The sequence below is a fragment of the Mastigoproctus giganteus genome, chromosome 3, assembly GCF_048544385.1.
Source record: "Mastigoproctus giganteus isolate SK-2022 chromosome 3, ASM4854438v1, whole genome shotgun sequence".
NCBI classification, from domain to species: Eukaryota; Metazoa; Arthropoda; class Arachnida; order Uropygi; family Thelyphonidae; genus Mastigoproctus; species Mastigoproctus giganteus.
In genome coordinates this window covers 129420529-129440205 of record NC_143577.1, presented here as the reverse complement: position 1 = coordinate 129440205, position 19677 = coordinate 129420529, and the positions used below count along the sequence as shown (strand labels likewise).

The 19677-nt window shown below is 37.6% G+C and overlaps 1 protein-coding gene across 1 annotated transcript in view; it reads left to right on the top strand.

Annotated features, from left to right (window-relative positions):
- LOC150088267 (centrosomal P4.1-associated protein-like) overlaps positions 1 to 19677 on the top strand; it is a 452284-nt gene that overhangs the window by 68287 nt on the left and 364320 nt on the right. Inside the window, exon 3 of the mRNA XM_090370091.1 lies at positions 18495 to 18559. Coding sequence (XP_090226217.1) covers positions 18495 to 18559 — 65 coding nt within the window. The remainder of the gene's footprint in view (positions 1 to 18494; positions 18560 to 19677) is intronic.

Here is a 19677-nt window from a genome sequence, read left to right as displayed (position 1 = left end):
CTCGACCCCTGCTTACGTTGGTTCACACCTGGGTGGTCACCCACCATGTACTTGTGCATGAAGGTTATACCCCAGGATTACTAACAGTCCCACCATTGTGAAGGTGCAAGCAGAGGATTTGGCTGTCATAGACCGTCCGGACTTCGCCCAAATTGGGTCCACTTTGACTTGAGTGTCACCCGAATATCAGTTCCATCAGCGTTTTAGACTCCCAGGTAGCAAGAACGGCTTGTCTGGCATATCTGAGAGAATGTCTGTGACCAACCTCAAGGACCAAAGGTGTACAAAGTCTTGAATGGTTTGATCATGCTCAATGCTGATGGAATTCTTCCTCTTGCTCAGAATAATCACCTGAGAGGGCATAAGTTCAAATTGAGGAAAGACAGATGTAGGATAGATGTGCGGAAATTTGCCTTTAGCCAGCGGGTGGTTTGTAGGTGGAACAGACTTCCATCCCTTGTCGTGGAAGTTGATAGCCTAAATAAGTTTAAGGCTCAGCTGGACTGGTATCTCGAACGAACAGAGGGGTGAAGTGGAAGTGGTTATTTTTTATTTATTTATTTTACTTTATTTTTTTTTTTTTGGCTGATGCTGCATGAGCTTGCTTTCTTGCATCAAATGCCTCTACTAATGCTAATGTGAGGGAGATGGAAATCACATTTCTATTTACTTGTTAGAACTATCTTTTTGCATGTAACAAGTTTCCAATGCTAATGCTAATGATTACACTAACAGAGTGCTGATCGGGCTACGCAGATGAGTAAAGTGCCTGCATGGCAACCCAAAGGTCGCAGGTTCGAATCCCGCCTCGGGCTTGGATCAGAGTAAAATGCAAAAACCTTGGGAGGTGCATTATGGCCACAGAAACCGATGCGCCAATAACTAACAAATAAAAAAAAAAAAAAAAAATTAACAGAAAGGACTAATAAACCGGAAACTGCAAATTGCTTTTATTGTTTTATGGTAGTGACCTCCAGAAATGTGCTTTAGAAAAATGTCATGAAGGTGGTAACGACTGGGGAGTCAACAGCAGGGACTCACAAAAAGGAATGGAAATGTTCAAAATTACATCTAACATACTAACAGGGTTTCTCAGCACAAAAGCTCAAAAATATCGTGTTATGCGAGATTTCTGGCAATTTTCAAACACGTTGGAGCGAAACCTTGTTGTAGAAGTACCGTGTTGTGTGAGGATTTCTGCAATTTATCAATTGTGTTAGAGCGAAACGGTGTTGTAGAAGTACCGTGTTATACGGGGGTTGCCTGTATTGTATTGTATTGTATTGTATACAGGCAAACCCCCATATAACACAGTACTTCTATAACATGTTTCGCTCTAACACAATTGATAAATTTGTGACAATCCTCACACAACATGTTACTTATATAACACAGTTTTATTCTGTCATTCTCCTCCCTGAATAACTCCTCATGCGTGAATGTAGATTAAAATATTCATTTAGTTTGTTAGCCACCTGAGCAGGATTATCAACAGTTGAACCACCAATATCCACTGGAACAATCTGATTCATCCCTTTCCTTTGAGAGTTTACATAGGTAAAGAACTCTTTGCTGTTTTTCTCTGCATTGTTTGCCCAAGATTTCTCATAATCTGCCTTTTCCTACCTAATCTCCATTGTGATTTGGTTAAAGACCAGCATATATCTCTCCTTGGCTTCATGTTACCCATTAATTTATGTGTATCCCATGCATTTTTATTCTCTGCCACATGTCTTATTTGTTCATCTGACATCCATTATGCCTAAACCTTGAACAATATTTCTTTGTTGATATGTAAAGCCTAGTAGCTTCTAAGATTAATTCTTTGAATGCTTCCCATTTTGAATTTGCTGTTGGTATCATCATCATCATCAGTTGGCCCCACCGCATAGAATTTAAATGCTGTCTGAGACCTCCGTAGTTGCCTTTATGAAAGCAAAAACCTTTCCCTTTCCCCCTGATGGTAGTTACCTTTTTGAGTAAATTATACTTGCGCACACTGTTATCTGCAGAATTTTAATGCACGAAGAGTCACTACTGATAATCAGATCAAGAGTATTACTTCCTCTAGTTGCCTCCTGAACATGCTAATGTAGAAAATAATCATCCAAGAAATTCACAAAAGCCTTGCTAGTGACCAACTCACAAATTCCAGTCAATATCTGGGAAATTAAAATCCCCCATTATAAGACTCTATGATTTACTGGCCCACTCTATTTCCCTGTACAGTAGTTTATTATACTCATCAAAGTCATTAGGCCTATAACACACTCCTACTCTTAATTCACCCAGTGGTTATGTCACACCAAAGTGATTCGACACTATACTGTCCAGCAATGTCTGCTGGCTGCACTTCCTTGGATTTTATGTGTTTCTTAATGAATAGCATAACCCCTCCTCCCTTCGTATTCTGTCTATCCTTTCTGTACGCATTGTACTCCTCAAATTCCAGTTCTGCATTCCTTATATCTGTGCGACACCACATTTCTGATATCCCAACAATATCTGCCTTTGATATTTTGATTAACACCTCAAATTCATCAAATGTATGTACCAAACTCCTAGCATTGGTGTACACGCAAGTGTACATGCACCAGTTCCTATTCTTAGCTACTCTAACACAGCCCATGTGTTTACTTGTACTGCAATGACTCCCAGCAGTCTCTGAAATACCCTGGATCTTGTTTTCCAGGCTGCTGCTCATTCCGATAGAAAGAGTGCAAGAATCTCTTTCACCTCTGCCAGTGGCTACTGTTAATCTATTAGTCTGTGATCTCCCTCCCCCCAAGCTAGCAGTTTTCCGACTCACCTAACACTGACTCGATAGCATCAGCAAATATTCTTGCACCCTTTCTATTTAAGTGTATCCCATCCCTGTAGAAGCAGTGTCTCCTTTTAACAAGTACAGACCAGCCTTTGAAAAGTCTCTACCCCTTGAGCCTTGCACAATCTCTCCCGGGCCAAATTGATCAACAAGGCTCTCATCATATACTCCCTCATATCGTGTCTGGGCAGAATTGCTGACACTTTCAAATTCAACCCTAATTCACAGCTTTTTTTCAACAGTGACTTGTACTTGTTATGTAATCTCGCCGGTCTCCTACTCTTAATATCATTAGTGCCAATGTGTTCAACAATATTACCTTTTGTGCCCTTAAAAGATGATATCTACTCTACGTCATCAACCTTTGCACCTGGCAGACATACCCTGGTCCTGTTCCACCTATCCTTTTTACACAATATGTTCCCCGTTTCTCTGACAATAGGGTCACCGACAACTAGTTCCTGTGGTGCTAGTGCATTCTACCTTGGGGGTTGCCACTGTGTTGCGTGTTGATCAAGTGCAAGCTCTTGTGTTTATTTGGGCAGTTGAGAGCTTGATGGGCCCCCCAATTTATATTCTTCGAAGGTATCCACCCTGTCCTTCAAGCTCTCATATAGGCCCATAATTTCGCTGAGTTTGTCGCCTGATTTCCTCACACTGCTTACATCGTGCATACCCAAAGACATTCCCATACCTGATTGCTCCAGAAACATCAAACGAGCAGTGCATTTTGAAAGGCTGTGATTCAGAGGGCAACTGTTCCTCCTCAGTTCTCCCCGAGCCACAGCACTCCCATTAGCTTGAACCTTTTGCTTTGCTGCTCTTGTCATGATTTCAATTCAATTTCAGGACAAAATTATAACCCTAATCTTATATCCCAATTCAGTTATAACAAAATATATATATATATATATATTTTTTTTTTTTTTTTTTTCAGTATCAAGTATTATCTCAGAGTTTCATTATAAAACTTCAGTATCAAGTTATATATTAATTTTTCGATGATATTCTCTCCAAATCCACTCTTTCTGAAGCAGTTGAGTATTATCCTTGATGCAATACTGTCCCAAGCAATAGCAAGATTATGAATAGCATCCAAGCCATTCTAATTTAGCTGCAAATTGTTTACTCCCTGCCTCCTGTGTTGAGGATTAAGTTCCTTATCAGGCAGGCTCTATATGCACTCTTGTAGTAATGCTCTCATAAATAATGCATTAATCCACTGGCTGCATAAAGCTGGTGGTAAAAAATAAAAATTATGGTAAACTGCAGCCATTATAGAATAGAATCTTTAATTGCAGCATGATAGACATACAATTAGTCCCGTCACAGCATGGTGGTGCCAGGGGTTTCACCCACTGTGGGAGGGAAGCCCCCTTGTCAATTCCTGTTGAAGAAAATGGACCATAATCTTCCATGCTGGTCCAGTGTGGGTTAGCAGATCAACTGTATTTAGCAGTCAGGGGCTTTATCCCTGTCTACTTAAAGAGCGTGTGCTATTGCACTCCTCCGCCACTTGGCTACATATGGTAATAGGAGGTTAAAAACAACAGTGATATATTTGTCAACCTAAGTGTCTCAGCAGAATGTGCTGTACAACAATCTAGAATCATCGAAATGTTCCTTTTCTTCTTTTTTTTCTAAAGCCATTCTTCTGTCTACTTTCGATAACCAAGACTGAAAAATTTTGACCGTAAGCAAAGCACTTCTATTTGCCACATAATTAAAGGGAAGTTGGTTAACTTCTTTAAAACATCTTGGCTTTGAAAACTTCCCAATAACCAGTGGGCATAGTTTTGTATTTCCATTTGAATTGCAGCATAACAGAATAGGTGAGTCTTTGTTTACTTAATTTTCAACGATGACAAGACTCTCCTCGAACAGGAAATGTTTTGTTTGGCAGCAAGTTATAAAATAAGCCTGTCTCATCAAAATTAAAAATATCCTTTTATTTTTAAAAGGATATTTTTAATCATATTAAAAATATCCTTTTAAAATATATTGCCTCATATTTTTCAAGAATGGACCATTCAGAACACAACCAGTCTGTAGCCTTTTCCTCGTTGACTAATCTAGACTTGCCGCAAACATTTCGCAAGACCAAGTTATTCCTGTCTTTAAAACTTTGGAGCCAGCCACTGCTGCATTTGAAGTTGCTAATTCCATGTTGCTGAGCCAGATAATTTGCCTTTTCTTGCAAAATATGACCTAATATTGGAAAATTTGTTGCACACATTTGTTGATTCCACTCTAAACATTTTGTTTCAAGCTCCTTGTGTTTTGAACCAGGAATTTGTTTACTGTTTTTTTATTGCTGCTTCAGTGTCACACCATTCTTCAAGTTTTTTTTTTGGTTTTTCAGTATTGTAGATGAAGTGGGTAAAGTGGTGTTGTGTTCCTATCAGCCTCTTGTATAATTTCCAGGCTCAATTCCGTCAGTTTACGTTTTGTAACCATAACACTACTAGATGAGATTTAATATAAATAAACTTTAAATTAATTTAAAGACACAAGTTCCGAAAAAGACATAAGCTCACATAAAATGGCACAAAAATAGATTACTGTATACTGTAGCAAAAGATTCTTTGTACTGGGGTAACAATTGAAACTGATCTTAATCCCATGGAGAGCAACTTAGAAAAACTGTTTTTTTATTCTTTTGTTTATTTAACCTGATGTTTTTCAGACTGCACTTATGTTGTAACTACTATAAACTGCCTTTGTTTACACAAAAATAATTTCTTAACAAGTCAGTGCCAAACAAATGCAAACTTGGACATTAAGCTTGATATACCATCATCAATATCATTTATAAATACAGAAAACAACAATGGACCCAACACTGAACCCTGAGGAAATCCACTAATAACATTAGTCCACGTTGAGCAGTGTCCATTGATTACCACTCTCTGTCTTCTGCCAGAGAGAGTGGTAATCAATGGACACTGCTCAACGTGGACTAATGTTATTAGTGGATTTCCTCAGGGTTCAGTGTTGGGTCCATTGTTGTTTTCTGTATTTATAAATGATATTGATGATGGTATATCAAGCTTAATGTCCAAGTTTGCAGATGATACAAAGGTTGGCAGGGTTGTTAAGGACACTACTGATGCTATGCTGCTTCAACAGGATCTGGAAAGGTTGAGCAGATCGGCTGAGAGGTGGCAAATGAAGTTTAACATTGACAAATGTAAAGTACAGTCAGTCCTTGTATAGCACGATAGTTGTGTTCCTAGAAACCCTCGTGCAATGCGAAATCGTGCAATATAAACAACAGGCCCTATGGGAAAAATAGGGTTAGGTGCCGACCACCCAAGGTGGAACACACATTTGTAACCAAAACATTACCAAACACAATAAATAATCGTAATAAAATACGTTAATAAAATACTAACGTTAACGTTAACTAAAATACGTTAATAAAATAATAGTTGTTAAAAAAATACGTTAGTATTTTATTACAACTATTACATAATAAAATATTGCTAATTCTTTTGCTTCTATCATAAGCAAACTTGTTTTTTGTTTGATTTTCTATCCAAACAGATGACAGCCGTTCCATCTCTTCCAATTGTTTGTGCCTTGATCAAATGGATTTTAATTACACTTTGAGTTGTTCTTGCTATGAAAGGTTTTTATTTTCTCTGCATTCTTTGTAATTCTCGGCGTTGCCTCATTTAGGCCTGTAGAACGTGCAATATCATATGGTCTTTAATTTCGCTCAAAGTGTTTCACAATTTCATATTTTTTCTCTATCCACAGAGGCGGACTGGCCATAAGTCTTACCGGGGAAACCCCGGTGGGCCGGAGACCAGTGTGATTTTGGCCATAAACCATAGTATGGGGCGACTATAAATTTTCCCGGGTAAGAATTTTTGACCCAGTCCGCCTCTGTTTATCGATATTGCTTTTTTTCTATCTGAATCTGCAGTGTGCCCCAGGACGCTTCCTTCTCACACCTTTTAAGTATTTTACTCATTTTTTGGGAATAAAGCACAATTACAAAACGAGGAGGCACGCTTGATACACATAAACAAAGCTGCGCGCGTGTGGCAACTGAATAAATAACACCGTAAAGGCAGAGATACACTATTAACACCTCACATTTTACTAAAGCACATTTCTGTGAGTTACTACCATAAAACAATAAAAACAATTTCCAGTTGCGTTTCTGCTAGTGAATTCTGTTATAAACTGGTAGTAAATTCAATCTAATTGCATTTGCGATTATACCGATAATTGTGTTGGTTTTTACGTTATTATGGTGAAATGCGTTTCCCCTTCACTGATATAAAAAACAAATACCTTTTCAGAATCTTCTCTTCATTCCTATCGTGTTGCGTTCGGTTGGGGTGATTCCACGTTCGACAGCCGTTTCTTGCAAACACAAAGGCGATTCGTGCATAAGCGAATTCGTTCGTGTTATATAAGATATCATTCCCCTATTTATAAATCGTGTATGATCGAATTTGTGTAGTGTAAACACGTGTTATACGAGGACTGACTGTACTGCATATGGGAAACAGTAACCCCAGATCAACATATCAACTCTGTGGTACTACGCTGACAGTGGTAGAGAATGAAAAGGACCTGGGGGTAATTGTGCAGGCAGATATGGAGTTCTCTGAGCAGTGCAGATGAGCTGCAAGAGTAGCTCATGGTGTCTTGTCAATGATATACAGAAATTTTTCTAGCAGGGATACTGATGTGATTATTCCCTTGTATAAGGCATTGGTCAGGCCACACCTTGAGTACTGTATACAGCTCTGGAGGCCTCATTTCAAGAAAGATGTAGAGCTGCTGGAACGAGTACAGAGAAGGGCAACAAGATTAGTGAATGGAACAAAGGGTTGCTCTTACGAAGAAAGAATTAAGTTTTGCAAATTACAGAGTCTGGAGACTAGGCATCGGCGAGGTGATCTGATAGAGGTGTATAAGGCTTTGAATGGCTTGAGCATGCTCAATGCTGATGGGATTCTTCCTCTTGCTCAGAATAATCACCTGAGAGGGCATAAATTCAAATTGAGGAAGGATGGATGTCGGATAGATGTGCGGAAATTTGCCTTTAGCCAGCGGGCAGTTGGTTTGTGGAATAGACTTCCATCACTTGTTGTTGAAGTTGATAGCCTAATGAAATTTAAGGCTCAGCTGTACAGGTATTTTGAACCAACGGAGGGGTGAAATGGGAGTAGTGGTTGTGTTTTTTTTTTTTTTTTGGCTGATGCTGAATAAGCTTGCTTTCTTGCATCATATGCCTCTACTAATGCTAAATCTTCGGGTAACACACAACCAGGTGGCCAGAGGCAATAATAGAAGTAATAATCGGACAGCTGTTTGTATTAAACTTACAAAATAACAATATTTATATATTGTTATTTTGTAATGACTTCGTAGTACATATTAACCAAATTTTTAATAAACGAATATATTTACATAGAAAAGCCTATACTTTTGCAGGAGAATGGCAAAAAATGTGCGATCATGCTTAGAAATCTGAGTGTCAGATAAGATGAGCAAAGGAGCAGTGGACATTTTTATTGCAAGAAATAAGACAGGATTCAGTTTTAGAGGGATTAAAGTTAACTAAGTTTTATTTGCCTCACTGAAGAATTATGTGGAGATCAGCATTTAAGGTCTTGGTGGTAATGGCAAACTAAATTTCAAATGGGAAGGTGAATTTACTGTGGTATCATCAGCAAAACTGTGAATAGAATTTGTATTCAGTGGGTGAAGGGCTGAACCTTGAGGAGCACCAGCATTAGTTAGAAAAGTTGAAAGGCAGAGAACCATCTAGCAGCACTAACAGTGATGGGGCAGAGAGAAAACTGTTTACCCAATTGAAAAATATAGTGAGCAGTCCATAAAATGGAAATTTGTTTATAAGACCTTTTTGTAAATGGTGCCATAGTATTTGGGGTAAGGAGCCACCGGTGGTTTCCACATCTGCACCGACCATTTTTGTAAATATGGTCCCAAGCTTTAGAAATGTTAATAGCAACTTCTTGCATCTCATTAAACTTTTCCATTATATTTGCCCAATGGATAACATAAGCCAGCATATAACCCATTGATTGACACTGATGGAATCCATGTTGACAATCACTGATCAAATGAAAAGTTTCAAGATAGTTAAAGAGTTGGTAGTTGATGGATTTCTCTATTACATTAGAAAGAGGTAAATGTAATAGAGAAAAATGGGATGGGAGAGATTTATCACTCTTTTATTACCTAACTGGCTGGCTGGAATTGAGCAAATTTGCAGGCAGAAAGAAAAACATCAGTGGAATAAGAAGGCATAAAAAGCAACACAGAACAGGACTTAGCTGAAGAATGCAGACTTTGAGAACAAGGAGAAATATCATGTGGACCTAGGACTATCTTTGCAACAGATTGTTCAGAATTCTAATGTCATTCTGTCATATGACCACAGGCATTGAATGGAGTGTAGTGAGTATAGTGGGTGGAGGTTTACGAAGATTATGAGTACAAGAGTTAGAATAAAAGTGTGGGATACTAGTAAGCTAGAAGAGAAGAGAAAAATATAAATGCTATAATGGAACAATAGATATCTCTCCGTTCGTTCCAGTTTGAATTTGTGTAATGCAGTTAACAAACATTGATCCACTAACGTTGATCATGTACTTTACAGGATTGTTTGGGAGAAAAAGATCAAGATTTGTGGTTAGGACTCTGGTATTCTGGTAGGTAAAGGAGCAGTCTGAGTGATGTCATTAATAATTGCAAAAGCCTCGGACATCCTGACCAGCCGGAACATTAAATTTACATTGGAAAATTACCTTACTGTTATGAAAGTTGGACTGGGGAAAGGAAGTCAGAGTTCAGAATGATTAGTGCAGTTGACAGAATCACAAAGGCAACAGATGAAGTTTACAGACTGGGGTAGAGAGAATTGAGAGAGAGAGAGAGGAGATAAAAAAAGAGGAGATTCCTAATTAGAAAGTCTTTGACAAGGAATGTCAGAGCAGATATATGTAAAAGGTACTGCCTTTGAAGAGAAAGTAAGTTTAATGAAAATAATTAGGCAACTATAATTAAGAGGCTGCCAAAAAAAGTAAAATGGGGCTTGAAAGACTGTCAGAGGAAATGGACATTATTGAGACAAGAAACTGACTACGTAAATTTCAATAATAAATGAATGAGGAAGTTTTTGGAGGTTTGAATATTTTTACAGATAAGTTTGTTCTATTAGTTTTTTCTTTCTTCTTTTTCTCTCTTTTTTTTTTTTAATAAGAATCCCAAGCACAAGAGGTATCAGAACCTATAGTACTTAGTACCATGCATGGGTTGAAAGTTTGAAAGGTGAAAGAAGATACTATCTGATATTAGGCTTGAATTTCTGTAGATTTTAATTTTCAGGAAATACATATGAAGGAGGGTTATTCCAGAAAACAGAAGTTGAATGAATAAATGAGGAATAAGAAAAGTTGATTCCCTAATATATCAATCACGTTGGGGCAATTCACATTGCAAAAATGTGCATTATAGCAGAACTGACTGTACATGTTATCAAATTTATTTTTTGCATCCAGTTAATTTGTGACCACTTCCAATCAAATTGGTCAGACAAGACTTCCCTTAACAAACCCATGCTGTGTCTGATTTATTACTGCAGTTTTGTCTAGAGGAGCCTGCAATGCTTCTTTAACCAGTGACTCCATTATTTTCCCTGGAACAGAAGTTAAACTAATAGGTCTGTAATTACTCATGTCACGCTTTGTGAATTGGAGAAACATTTGTACAGCTCCAATCCATGGGGATGTCTTGTGAATCCAATGATGCTCTCATAATTATGGCTAATGTTTGCTTCCTTCCTTTTGCTGCTCCCTTTTCTATAGCTGGATAGATCCCATCCACCCTAGGTGCCTTTCTTATGTTTAACTTCAACCATTTCTCCTCCACTTTGCTTTCAGTTATTACAAAATCATTTAGCTCCCTGTTAGAGTTTAATAAGCTTCTGTTCTCCACTTTCCTATAGAATTCCTCACGTGTGAATAGAGATGCAAAATACCCATTCAGTTTGGGAGCTATCTGAGCAGGATCATCTTCAGTCAAACTATCGATTACAATCGGACCAATCTGATTCATCCCCTTCCTTTTAGAGTTTATATAAGTAAAGTCTTTGCTGTTTTCTTTGCATCCTTTGCCAAAGATTTCTTATAATCTGCCTTCACTTTGCTAACCTTCTTTGTGACTTGATTACAGACTGGCTTATATCTACCATAGGCTTCTGTGTTGCCCGATAATTTATATGCATCCCATGCATATTTCTTCTCTTCCACGAGTCTCATTAGTTCACCTGATAATCATTTTGGCCTGAACCTTGAACAGTATTTCTTTGTTGGTATGAAAAGCCTAGTAGCTTTCAAGATTAATTCCTTGAATGCTTCCCACTTATAATTTGCTGTTGGTGACATCATCAGTTTTTCCCACTGTATAGAACTTAAAAAAGCTCTGAAACCACTGTAGTCACCTTTATGGAATAAAAAACCCTTCCCTTTGCCCCTGATGGTAATTATATTTTTAAGTAAATCCCACAATGAAACAGTATTTCTTTGTTGGTATGAAAAGCCTAGTAGCTCTCAAGATTAATTCCTTGAATGCTTCCCACTTATAATTTGCTGTTGGTGACATCATCAGTTTTTCCCACTGTATAGAACTTAAAAAATCTCTGAAACCACTGTAGTCACCTTTATGGAATAAAAAACCCTTCCCTTTGCCCCTGATGGTAATTATATTTTTAAGTAAATCCCACAACAGTACACTGTGTGATCACTGCCACCTAGTGGTTCCTTTATCTGTAAATTCTGAATGCATGAATAATCACTTCTGATAATCAGATCGAGAGCATTACTTCCCCTGGTTGCCTCTCGAACGTGTTGTTGTAGAAAACGATCATCTAATAAATCCAAAAAAGCCTTGCTAATGTGCGAGTGACCAACCCACAGGTTCCAGTCAATATCTGGAAAGTTAAAATCCCCCATTATACGAGATTATAATTTTCTTGCCCATTCTCTTTCTCCGTACATTTGTTTATTATATTCATTAGAGGTATTAGGCCTATAATAAACTCCTACCCTCATTTTTGCTATCCCAGTTCTTTGGTCACACCAAACCAACTCAATACTGCACTGTCCATCTGTGTCAACGTATTGCACTTCCTTAGATTTCATGTGTTTCTTAGCTAACAGCATAGCCCCTCTTCCCTTCTTATCTTGTCTATCTTTTCTGTACACATTGTACTCCCCAAATTCCAATTCTGCATTCCTAATGTCTGTGGGACACCACGTCTCTGATATCCGAACAATATCTGCCTTTGATGTCTTGACCTGCACTTCAAATTCATAAAATTTATTTACTATACTCCTAGCACTGGTGTACACGCACCTGTTCTTATTCTTAGTTACCCTAACAGCCGATGTTTCACGATGACACCTAGCAGTTCCTGAAATCCCAAGCAACTTGCATTCCAGGCTGCTGCTGAAATTAATAGAAGCAGTGCAAAAATTACTTCCACCTCTACCTGTGGCTACTGTTAATCTATAAGTCTGTGAATCGTCCCAAGCTAGCAGTTTTCTGACCCACCGAACATTGCCTTGATAGAATCAACAAATATTCTAGCAAATGGGTAACATAAGCTGGAATATCACCAGCGGATCGACACTGACAGAAACTATATTGGCATTCATTGATTGTTTAAGATGTAGTGTGTAATAAAGAATTTCATCCCTGCAAGGATAATTTCCCTGGTAAATATAGCAAATGTTGCAACATTTACCAGCGAAATCCGACCAAAGAAAAGTAGAAATCTCGCAGATCATTCCATGTTGTATTCTATTAATGCCACGCAACACGATGTTGATATTTGGTCCACTTGACTTGAGTGTCACCTGAATATCAGTTCCATCAGCATTTGAGACTTACAGATATCAATCACAGCTTGACATATCTGTGAGAATGTTTCTGACAGCCTCAAGGACCCTCAACATCAATTATGGTATTGTCTATGTATGTATATAGTAGTAGCATTTGCATTAGCAAATGCACATGATGCAAGAAAGCAAGTTTATATAGCTTCAGCCAAAAAAAGAAAACCCCTTATTTCACCCATCCACTCGCTCCAAATGTTTGTCAATTTCTGCCTTGAATCTATTTAAGCTATCAACTTCTACAACGACAGGTGGAAGTTTGTTCCAGCAATCGACCACCTGCTGGCTAAAGGCAAACTTCCTCACATCTATCCTATAACCATATTTCCTCAATTTGAATTTATGCCCTCTCAGGCGATTATTTTGAGCAAGAGGAAGAATCCCATCAGCATTGAGCATGCTCAAACCATTCAAGGCTTTATACACCTCAATCAGATCACCTCGCAGGTGCCTAGTCTCCAGACACTGTAATTTACAAAACTTAAGCAACCCTTTGTTCCATTCACTAATTTTGTTGCCTTTCTCTGTACTCGTTCCAACAGCTCTATATCCTTCTTAAAATGAGGCCTCCAGACCTGTATACAGTACTCAAGGTATGGTCTGACCATTGCTTATACAAGGGGATAATCACCTCCTTATCCCTGCTAGAAACATTCCTGTATATCATTGACAAGACACCATGAGTTACTCTTGCAGACCGTCTGCGCTGCTCATAAAACTTCATATCTGCCTGCACAATTACCCCCTGGTCCTTTTCATTCCTGGGGCAATTGTGCGTATTGTATATATTATCATCAAGCCAGCTTACATACACCTGAACTCAGCCAATACATCCAGTTCATTCGTCACCAACCAAATATTTATTCGGCAATAACATTATTTCACCAAATTACTTTCCACTTACAAATTCATCAATATATGTATTTAGTATATGTGCTTTACAATTTAATATTGTTGTTTATTTATCATGGAATCTGAATGATGTAGAATTTCCAACATGCATGGTCAAATTGCTTCATGATCTAGAATCACATATATAGAAACTCTTTCCTTCCTTACCATTATGAACCAATTCATGATGAATTGAAAGTTCCCTGTTCAGAATCAATGTTGAAGTAAGAGTTCAACAATGATTTTATATAGTGATTCCCATATGACAAGCATAGAGTAAGGTGCACTTTCCTCTGTGTAATGTAATTTTAACCTGTTTTTCATCCACACCTTTTTAGTTAATCTCATTCATTAACACACATAATCAGTTGGGAAGTAAGTTCTGGTATTTTAGGTTTCCCATCTTTTTAATATCATTTTCACCTCTGAACCAAAGATTATCCATATCATTAATATAGTTTATTAGGGGCGGTGTTACGTTCCACAGGGGTTCACCTGGACATCATTCGTAAAATGGACATTTCACTCTTAATATTATTCATAATGCAATGTGTACATTAAGGTTTCCGGGCAAGTTTATTCATTAATATTGATGTTCCAGAAAACGCCTGTGTGTTTTATATGATCGACTAGTGGTTTATATAGCATTAGCATTAGTAGGCGCATTTGATGCAAGAAAGCAAGCTTATGCAGAATCAGCCAAAAAAATAAAAAAAAATAAAAATAAAAATAAATAAATAAAAAATAACCACTTCCACTTCACCCCTCTGTTCGTTCAAAATACCTGTCCAGCTGAGCCTTAAACTTATTTAGGCTATCAACTTCCACGACAAGGGATGGAAGTCTATTCCACCAGCCAACCACCCTCTGGCTAAAGGCAAATTTCCTCACGTCTATCCTACATCTGTCCTTTCTCAATTTGATTTTATGCCCTCTCAGGTGATTATTCTGAGCAAGAGGAAGAATCCCATCAGCATTGAGCATGCTCAAACCATTCAAGGCTTTATACACCTCTATCAGATCACCTCGCCAGTGCCTAGTTTCCAGACACTGTAATTTGCAAAACTTAAGCCTTTCTTCGTAAGAGCACCCTTTTGTTCCATTCACTAATCTTGTTGCCCTTCTCTGTACTCGTTCCAGCATCTCTACATCCTTCTTGAAATGAGGCCTCCAGACCTGTATACAGTACTCTAGGTGTGGTCTGACCATTGCTTTATACAAGGGAATAATCACCTCCTTATCCCTGCTAGAAAAATTCCTATATATCATCGTCAATACACCATGAGCTACTCTTACAGCCCGTCTGCACTGCTCAGAAAACTTCATATCTGCCTGCACAACCACCCCCAGGTCCCTTTCATTCTCTACCACTGTCAGTGTGGTACCACAGAGTTGATACGTTGCTCTGGGGTTGCTGATTCTCATATGTAGTACTTTATATTTGTCAATGTTAAACTTCATTTGCCACCTCTCAGCCCATCTGCTCAACTTTTCCAGATCCTGTTGCAGTAGCATAGTGTCAGTAGTGTCCCTGACAACCCTGCCAACCTTCGTATCGTCTGCAAACTTGGACATTAAGCTTGATATACCATCATCAATATCATTTATAAATACAGAAAACAATGATGGACCCAATACTGAACCCTGAGGGACTCTACTAATAACATTAGTCCACAATGAGCAGTGTCCATTGATTACCACTCTCTGTCTTCTCCCCCTCAACCACCCCTTTATCCATAGCAGCAATTTGCCTCCAATGCCACACTGCTCCAATTTGTGCAGCAGTCTTCCATGTGCAACAGTATCAAGAGCCTTTCTAAGATCCAAGTATATAATATCAAAGTTATTCCCTGCATCCAGTTCTTTTGTGACTGCATATATTAGGACAACAATCTCATGTTCTCAAGATCTATTCTGAAATGTGGAGAATAGATATGCAACATCAAAATCGGCATTGTGTTTATTCAGTCTGAAATCCTCCTATAAGTTAGACCTCAGAATGCTGCAGAACTATGCAACCTCTTTTACTATAAAACTCGTGCTGTGGGTAACGTGTAGTAAGAGAATGGCTAAGAGGCAAGGATGGTTAAACAAAACATGGTTTATTAACTCTAGATACAAACAGGTGTAAAATGATATGGTTATATACTTTTATATAAGAGCTCTATCTCTTATCAAAAGGATAAAACGATAATGATATATGTGTACAAACTTGTCTGTATTCTTCATGTGATCTTCAGTTGGCACTGCTGCCCATACTCTCTGAAACCAACAATCATCCTGCAGATTGTTGGATTTCAATTAAATTTCAATTTCAAAATTATATTTTAAAATTTAATATTGAAACCAACAATCATCCTCCAGTTCGAGTATCTGGGTGTAGTTGTAAGTGTTCTATACAGGTTTAACAGTCATAACTTATGGTATTCCATTAATACAAATGGATCTTGCTAATCTTAAACTCTAATTTCTAAGTGTTGTAAGGTGACACTACCTTAGTGAATGTTCCTGTGAGGAGGGTTGTTTCTCAGTGGACTCTACTAAATAAAGAGTTATGTATTAATGTCTGACACTTTCATTCTATTAACTATCATGTGTAAATATAGGGTGAAATTTACCTGAATAAACTTTGCAATATTCAGGGATAGACGTCTAGGAACAGGAGCTAGCAGCAAAAGATTCTCAAGACGTTTTTACGAGATAGCCTCAAAAAAAGAAGTGCTTCGCTCGGGACAAGACTCTCTTCGTTTCTTTGTCTCCTTCTGGGTTTCTCTGTGTATCTTTCTCCGTTTTCCCTCTCTCTCTGTCCTTCTCTGTGTGTGCGTGTGCGTGTGCGTGCATGCGTGTGTGTGTGTGTGTGTGTGTGTGTGTGTGTGTGTGTGTGTGTGTGTGTGTGTCCGTCCGTCCGTCCGTCCGTCCTCACCGTCCCTGTGTCCCTCCTCTCTTTGTCTCCGATCTGCATATATATATATATATATATATATATGTCCCCCCTTTTAGAGTTTCCAATGCTTTTATTTGTCAAAAGGCTAATTTCGTGTGGAAATGAAAATCCCAGGGACTGTTATTTTGGAGACCTGACACAGGGAAAAATGGAATTTATGAGGAGAAAGAGGAACTTCACATCTGCATGGGGTGGAATTTCCAGACTGCCCAGTGGTAGTCACTAGATCTAAAGTCCGTTCGTTCCTACACAAGGAATTTCCAGACAACAATCACCCCGTAGTTATAAGGTTCAGATTTCACCCTGAAGTATGCTTCTTAATTGTCATTACTCTCTTTTCTCCGAAAGTCATATACTTTCTCACCGTTTTATAAATATTATATCCACGATGTTTGTCTGATCCGATCGAGTAACGATCTCTTGATGTGAATCAGCCGGACTCATAAAGATGGAATAGTGTTTCAACTGCTGTTTTCCCTAGCGCTATGCCAATGGGCGTATGCTAAAAAAAGAAACAGCCTTCTACACGGAGTGAATATTACACTACAAGTACAGTAGTGACAAAAAGTATAAGGTGACTTGGCGAAGTAACAGCCCTCGAAGGCAAACGAAAAGTAAAAATGAAGACATTTTAACAGCTACTTTAATATATTATAGTTTATTAAATAACCTATATAGTATATGAGGAATATATAAATAATCTACATAATATATATTATCGAAAGAAAATACTAAATTTTAACTATAAACTGTCTGTGTAATTAGAAATTAAAAATGATGATTTCACTTTTTTTAATTATTATCTGATTTCATTCCAGGGCTTCTGAAGCATCTCTTAAGAAATGAAAGTCACTGCCTGTTTAATCTGATCTTTAACTCTGTGGCATTTTTAACTTTTTTGCATGCTCCTTTTCCTTTACATTGCCTCATACAAAGAAATCTATAGGTGTGATAACTGAGGGGAGAAAGAAGAGGCCATGGAATAGGACCATCCCAGCCAATCCATCAGTTAGTAAATTTTTTATTGAGGAAATCATGCACTTGCATGCTCCAGTGGTGCCCCATCTTGCATATAGAACACACGTGGCTGCATATCTTCCAGTCAAAGTGCAGCATACAATTTGAGCATACATGGGTAACTTGTATAGCTCATGGTGTTTTCATGTTAGAAAAATGGCCCAATCACATGGCTGAAGGACTGTGCACACCATTTACCCTTTGACTCTCATGCTCGTGTTCATGAACTTAGTGGGGGGATTATCAGGTCCCCATGTGTGACAATTGTGTCTGTTACCTTTACTAGATATGTGTTAGATAGGTGGAATATCATTTCATCACTGAAGACAACAATTTCCAGAAAGTACTCTTCTTCATCTATATGGTTGAGAATGTGAACAACAAATTCCTCTTGATATCACACTTATGGATTTCTTTGTATTGGTCTAAGTAAAGGACAAGTTGTGTGCAAAAAGAGGTAAAACATGACAGAGTTAATAGACCAGATTGAACAGGCAGTGAGTTCCATTTCTTAAGAGATGCTTCAAAACACTTGGAATGAAATCAGCTACTGTCTTGACATTCTGTGTGCTACCAAAGATGCCCTTGTGGAGGTTTGCTGAAGTGTGGTTGTGTGATAAGAAATTCTCTGAGGTGCTTTATTAAGTGCAGTAAACTGTTTTAATACTTATAAAAATAAAATTTTAATTGAGCTTCATAATCAGGTGAATAATTTATGGACACCCTGTATATAGATAAATTTATAAAATATATGAAATTTTTAAAGAATTAAACTATAATTAGTAACTATTGAGTGAGGTATCAGAACAAATCACTGCAGTTGAGAATTAATTGAATATTGTATCTGTTATTAAGTTTGTATTTCTTTCAGAGTTCACCTGTATCAAAGAAAGTCCACACAGATGAAAGCCATTTACAGTTACCAGTAAATCAAGAGTAAGTTCTATCTAATGCAGTAATTTCAATAATATTGTAAATGTATCAAATCCATTGGATACAAGGGTGAAAATTGTCCATTAAAGTGGAACTGTGGGTTTGGTTGATAACGGTATTCATGACACTAGGCAGTTGTCACCAAGAAAAAAAGGTATTCACGACACTAGGCAGTTGTCACCAAGGAATAAATTTCAGGGAAAATTTTAATACCTTTGAAATTATGGAATTTTTGGACTCTGCTTTCAAAAGAAACTTTGAAAGCTTTATGTGTGCCTTTGAAATTATCATATGTGTTAGAATCTCTCTCTCTCTCTCTCTCTCTCTCTCTCTCTCTCTCTCTATATATATATATATATATATATCCCTAGTTATTCATACCTCATGAACTATTAGAGTATTCGAGGGGGATTGAGGTACTATATCTATCCTTCTATCTTTTTCCGTTCGCCTTTGTTAGCGCTAGCTAGCTTCCACTGTTACTTTTGCTTAGACTACCGTGACTGCATTTACTATCAACTACGCACATATGCCTAATAATAATTATAGCTCACTCTCTAATTTAAATTTAAATTTTGGCTATCCGTCGAGCTAACAGTCATCTTGCCAGCTTACTGCTAAATTTGGGATTAATCAACATAATTTTATTCTCGTCACTACTTTTTGGCTCTATTTTACTATTTTACATATATTTGGACATAGTTATGCTGGACGATGACTACAGAAACTCGTTAATTATGGTTAATACATTGAAAGGGTTAGCCCTCGAAAAAATTCCCTTTCAATGTATCTTATTGCCATAATTAGCATTTTAATGGTATTTTTTATATATTTTTATAATTTATTGCTTATGTCATGGCATATTTATATATTTTTTCCAGGTCACGTTGGGTACCCGATATGGTTTTTCGTTTACCTGATAAGCTAGTATATCATATTTTACCTTTAAAAACTCTTACCCCTATTAACTTAACTCATATTCATATATATATATATATTCCTTTACAACTGAGGGTGAACTCATTCATTTACAACTAATGTTTCATCATTAGAAATTAAAGCACTGTATATTATCATTGTCTTATATTTCTGTCAATTATTTGTTAAAACTGTTATATATC